At 39.6% G+C, this 6,000-nt stretch overlaps 1 protein-coding gene across 2 annotated transcripts in view; it reads right to left on the bottom strand.

Annotated features, from left to right (window-relative positions):
• Nucleotides 1-903: 903 nt before the first annotated feature.
• The window catches only part of CCDC80 (coiled-coil domain containing 80), a 119,183-nt gene continuing 114,086 nt past the window's right edge, over nt 904-6,000 (bottom strand). For both annotated transcript variants that reach the window (XM_063450147.1, XM_063450146.1), the window contains 2 exons: nt 4,648-4,728; nt 904-1,452 (listed from right to left, as the gene is read on the bottom strand). In XM_063450147.1, the coding sequence (XP_063306217.1) occupies nt 1,103-1,452; nt 4,648-4,728 (431 nt within the window). In that variant the 3' untranslated portion in view covers nt 904-1,102. The remainder of the gene's footprint in view (nt 1,453-4,647; nt 4,729-6,000) is intronic.

Below are 6,000 nucleotides of genomic sequence, written 5' to 3'. Positions count from 1 at the left end.
GTTCATACATAAGGTCAATCTCTGCTATACTAAAGCGTACAAAAAGCACTTGTAAACATTTGAGATGGAAAATACAAGTGAAGTATGAGACATAATTAAAACACATGCAAAGAATAATGTATACAGTCAACATACCATTTATTGAAATGGTAAAGAGCAGGCATTGATTGCCTAATGTCCTCATCCTATGGGGCTTCCTATTATCCATTGGTGACTTTCTGTCATCCTCAGGGAGCTGTCTAGCATCCTCCCACCACCATGGTCTCTGCACTCTTCATGGCACACTCTGTCATAATTTGGTGTGTTTCTACTATCTTCAAAGGAGCTCCAATATCTTTACACTACTGTTTATCAAACTCCGGGGGCTCCTTATCATCCCCAGAGGGCTCTATGGAATAAATTGTGCACTCTTGTAGCAGTTAGTAAGACTAAAAACAGACTACAAGTGTTTTAATCTTATATAGGCACAGCATTATCCTGACCCCTGAGTTTCCCCTTCAACAGCTGTTACAGGCAGTCACTGGCAACAGGGGGATTCTGTGACCTCCCCTAATGTAGGAAGGTCCTTCATAGGCATTCCTTTTTGCCCAGGTGACAAATTACCATGCCTGCACTGCTTCTTATAATCCAATGATGTTCAGCCTTGACCCTTAGCTTTTATTGGACTATATTTCCCATAAATCTCTGAAAATAAATATACTCCACCAACAGCTATAAGGCCAAGGCTGGACATCTGTGTCATAACCCAGTATTGCATAATTGTTTTAGATGACTTGCTTCTCAAATCTATTCAGAAACATGGAACGTAAATATTATTTGAAATAAATATTTTTAAAAATAAAAATACAAAAACATTTCCCTAAGTAAGGAATTGAGCAAAAATCATAATTCTATAATATGAATTTTTGAAGTAAAAAAAAAAGGAAAAAACGAATGTTATTAAACAGCAGTCATGGTCTCATCCAGTTTCTTAAAACAATATGCAAAACTATCTACTACTTTTTTTATAGTTGTGATTAAGAAAGAACAACAAAAAATGTAAGGTTTTGTTTTTTTAACACATTAAAATTACTTTAGTCTTCGGTCATTGTAATCTTGTTTGTTAGTCATGGTATCTATGGTAATATCCCTCATGGTGTCGATAATCGTCTTGATAACCTTCTTCATATCCTTGGTGATGGTAGCCATGGTAACCATATCCACCATACTCATCTTCAGGGCAACGCATACCCAGTGACTGCTGAATGGCCATTTCTTGGCGCCGAAGTTGCATAGAGTCAATTAAATCATAAACTATGGCCATGGACCACATAGGGGAAGGATACCAGGATTTTACGTTTCCGTCTTTTCCAACCAGAAGCATGGAAAAATATTCTGGGCTTACTTGAAAATAATTTCTTATGTCTTTCACCAAGTTGGAAGTAAAATCTTCTCGGTCTACACTGGAGCTTCCTGTTAGGAAAATACAAGATATATATTTTCAGAGATGCTAAGCTAGTAATATTTTCTGAATTTGTACATATTGCTTAATACACTGATATGGACATTTTATTACGTGTAGGTAAGAGGGGCTGTTTAAAGTATTGCCCTCAAGTGGAAAACTCTAGGCACCATAACCACGACAGCCCACTGAAGTGGTTTTGGTGCAATGATATTATGACACTGTACCCTGGTTTTACGTGTCAAGCTGTTTTGAGGCAGTTTGAAAAAACATGGCTCTCCCTTCAACCATAGCACAGGCTCTCTGCAGCCACATTAATAATGCACAAATTAGATTTTTACATTATCAGTGCAAACATGTTTGTGTTTGGACAACAATAATATGCCAAGAGCAGTGAGGATGGATTACTCCAGTACTCTCAGCCTTAAAGTGAATTTACAAATTTACAAAGGCCTCTGTGTAGGCCGAAACGTTGCTTCTTTTTCTGTTTTAATAAAGCTGCAATCTGTGGTATCCAGATGCCTGGACCTGATTTATTTTGTCTACTATTTTACTATATTGGGGTTTGGCAGCCCTGGGTCTGGAGCACCTGGGCCATGAGGCAGGAGTGTGGTGTCCTACAGTTTGTGTAAAAGTGAATTTTTGGGCTCCTATGATAGCACTTACCGTATGTCAGTTCTCTGACAATCCTGATGGGGACTTATTATTACAACTAATTGTGTGCGCTAATCACTGTCATGCCACCATCTGCACTGTCCCCTTTCTGTCCTGCTTGCATACGTTCAAATTATAGGAGATGCTTACCTGTCAAAAACATGGATTGATCAGATAGGAGGTTTCAAGGTGGTGCTGCTCAGTGATACAGCTCGTACTGTGAGACTTTCTGTTAGGCCTCATAATTTGACATTGTAAAATCTTTTTATATGTTTGTTTCACTATTTTAAAGAGATGCAGTGCTGCACATTACACTTTTGCTATCTGTTTATTTAAGGTGTTTTTCAGTGCAATATATGGTAATTCTGAGATTTACTTTAAAATTGAGGAACACTTCTTCAGTCAGTTAAGCTGTACATTTATTGAAGCTTTCTAGTGGTTCCCCTGTATATCGGACAGCCATCTTGATTCATCCTTTATATGCTATTTTATATTGCTTTACAATGTTTTTTGGGGGGATGTCAGACCAGTGTCTATGATAATATGTTACTTTATACATTAGATGTTTTTTTTTATTATGCATTACACTTATTTTTTTGTTCTATTTCTTTTACATTTAAAGTTATGGAAAGTAAAAAAAAAAAAACTATCCCTATGTCAATATATATTTAGACACATGAAGGGTATATGGGCTTATAATTATTTGGGTCACTTATGTGTGATTGGGCACACCACTGACATTCTGCTATTTAGGAGGTTGCAATATGTAGTGCCAGAAGAAAAGAGTACCCTTTGGAATGTGGGGGAATGCACATTTCATCTCAATGAAATAGTTTGGGTGCAGTGTCCCTGTCCTTTTAACCATGCAATGTAAAAGTTTTTACACCTCGCAGGGTTAAGTATGACAGCCACAAGAAGCACTTCCACGGGCAAAAAAGTATGCGGTGTGCCCCTCTATGACGAGCATAGGACATAGGTGGAGGAGGCCATGCCTCCTTAAAGGGATACTATAGTGCCAGGAATACAAATCTTATTCCTTACACTATCGCTCCCCTGCCTCCCCCCTCCCTCGCTCCTTCCCAGCCAGGTGAATAAAGGGTTAAAAACCTTTTATTTACTAACCTTATCCCAGTGCCAATGTTCCTCGGCGCTGGGCCGACACTCCACCCCCTCGGACATCCCGCGACCAGCTGGCTCTAATGCACTTGCGCGGCAAATGCAGTATGCGCGTTAGACCTTCCCAAAGGAAAGCACTGAATCAATGCTTTTCTATGGGGGAAAATCTGACGCTGGAGGTTCTCATGCAGAGCGTGAGGATGTCCAGCGTCAGATACCGGACCAAAGGTCCATTTCAATTCAGGAAGCATTGCCGCACTAAGTGCACCCAGACCATTTCAATGAGCTGACGTGGTCTGGGTGCCTCCAGTGACCCTTTAATGACACTGAGGGGGCTTGGGCGTGGAAAAGAGTAACTAAATCTTTGTTTATTCTATCTTATTTTTTCTTTACAATTTTAATGCACCAGGGTGACCTAAGAGTCGGGACAGGGACACTATAGAGTTAGGAATACAGATTTGTATTCCTAAAACTATAGTGTTCCTTTAAGCGCCAGGATTACTGGCCATCATTCTGGTGCTGTAGTACCAAGAGAAAAGGGGTGGGTGTCTGACCTATTTTTTTGTGTGAGTTGCTCACATGAAACACATCTCCCTTGGTTTTGCCAAACTGTAACATAATTTTAAAGAACCAACATTTTTTGAAGTTTTTACTTTTGGGACTGGATATGTTTAAGTCCTGGAAAAGCTGGTATTTATATGTTGTTTTTTAGTTACTATTGACTAAAAAGTCCAACGCTACACTTACTGGAACCCAGTGAAACACACTTGAAGAATAGTTGCTGAATCAAGTTACTAATGGCGAGGTAGTGTTACATATTTTTCCTTACTTTTTCTATGTTTAGGCGCCTTTACAGACCAAGGGATTGGGGCTGCCAATACGTTAGTAGGCAAGAGCATAGGCATTTTCTATCAGATTAATATAAGGTCCTGTGGCCTCCAGTACTTAGAATATACAATGTATCCCACATCCAAGAGCCTATGGCATGATGGAAAGAGCCTGGCTCATTAACCAATAATCCACTGCACTGGAGGTTGTAGTTATCGAAGAGGGTCTTCACGACCCTCTTGCTTGCTTTTTGTTTTTTAATTTAATTTCTTAATGTTGGTTGTACCTTGATGATGGCATGGCCTTTTAAAGCTACACAGGAGCTAATAGGCCTCTACTTTACAGACAACCTTTTAACACCGGTTGTCAATACCATTGACCAACAGGGATCACGAGTGTAGGACAGCGCATGACAGTTGTTCTTTCTCCCTATCTGCGTACTCTGCTGATGGGCTGGATTCACTGTATTCAATAGTAAAATGTAAGAATGTTTCATAAGTTGTTTCAAGCTAAATTTTTACATTATTATTTGTTTACGTTTACCACAATCCATAGTTTAGTGACTCAACCCCAGTTTTGATTTTTAAAAGTTTAAAGTGACTTCTTACCATTAATAGGATACAGTTCTAAGACACCATTGGCTTCAGCACCAAGTCCTACCATTTTTAGGATCGATAAGTGACGGAGACCTATAAGAAAGAAAGAAAAACAGTGATCATTTTCTGCAGTATTGCATTATCCATATTTCCATTAGCAAAAGCTTGTATATGTTATATAAAACTCCAGGCTCTGAGTTGCTTGACAGTCTAAATAGTGGGACAGGATCCGATGTGGATGTATCATTATTACATTCATAATGTGTGTGTATACATTGTTTAATTACATGCTCTTATTTCAATGGTCGTTTCATCTTGAAAAAGTGACCAATAGGGCGAAAAAGAGGAGGAAGACTTAAAAATCCACCAGCAGCAATACTTGCAGTGTAGTTGGTGTAGCTGCACAGGAGTCCTCAGGCTGGTGAGCCCATCAAGCATCTCTCACACTTAGGGACACCCAATGGGCATCTTTGATCACTTCCTACCTGGTTACAGAACACTGTGTGGGAAGGGTGAGGGGATAACAGAAAGAGTTGGGGAAAGAGAGAGGAAGTAGCAGTCTACCATCAGCCCAAGACTCTCACCAGCTTCAGGCAGCAGCCAGATTCTAATGGACACCAGAGAACCTTCTACACCCAAAACATATGACAGCAGAGGGTGTATACAAATATGTATATTATGACTGCTGTGTGTGTGTGTGTGTGTTCGTGTGAGCCAATGTGTGTATCTGTGTCTGTGTGTAGGTGTATGTGTGTAGCTGTGTGAGTGTGTGTCAGTGTGTGTTAATCTGTGTCAGTATGTTTGAGTATCTGCATTTTAGTGTGTATTTGTATCTGTGTGACAGTGTATGTGTATATGTCCATAAATACTAGCATTCAAATGCCCACACTATACACAAAACAACCCTGCAGTCAAATGCCAACACTACATACAAACAGACCCCTGCATTCAAACACCAACATCATATACAAACAAAGTCCTGAATTTCAATGCCAACACTACACCCAAATGCACAACTGCATTCACATTCCAATGTCCTGTACAAAGCTTTGGATTACTTACTTAAAAGAAAAATTCCCGTATGCATATCAAAACAAGGCCACCCTTAAGGATAGTGAAGATGTAAATGCCAGGGAAATTCCATGTGCATAAGAGAGCGAGCAGCCTCAGCTCTATACTGGCGCCTTAAGAAAGAGCACACACTAGGATTACGCTAAAGTTGATATGTGCCATTCTTAACTGAGTAACTCTTTGTTGTCATGATGTCAATACAATTATGGTCTCTCCCTAAGAGTAAAGGAGAGGTCCAGATATTGACTGTGTGCTTACAGTGTCTAGTTACGTACTGTTTATACCTCACTAAGA

This window comes from Pelobates fuscus, chromosome 1 (genome assembly GCF_036172605.1).
Source record: "Pelobates fuscus isolate aPelFus1 chromosome 1, aPelFus1.pri, whole genome shotgun sequence".
Lineage (NCBI taxonomy): Eukaryota > Metazoa > Chordata > Amphibia > Anura > Pelobatidae > Pelobates > Pelobates fuscus.
The sequence above is the reverse complement of the archived record's forward strand: the minus strand, read 5'-3'. Positions and strand labels throughout refer to the sequence as shown.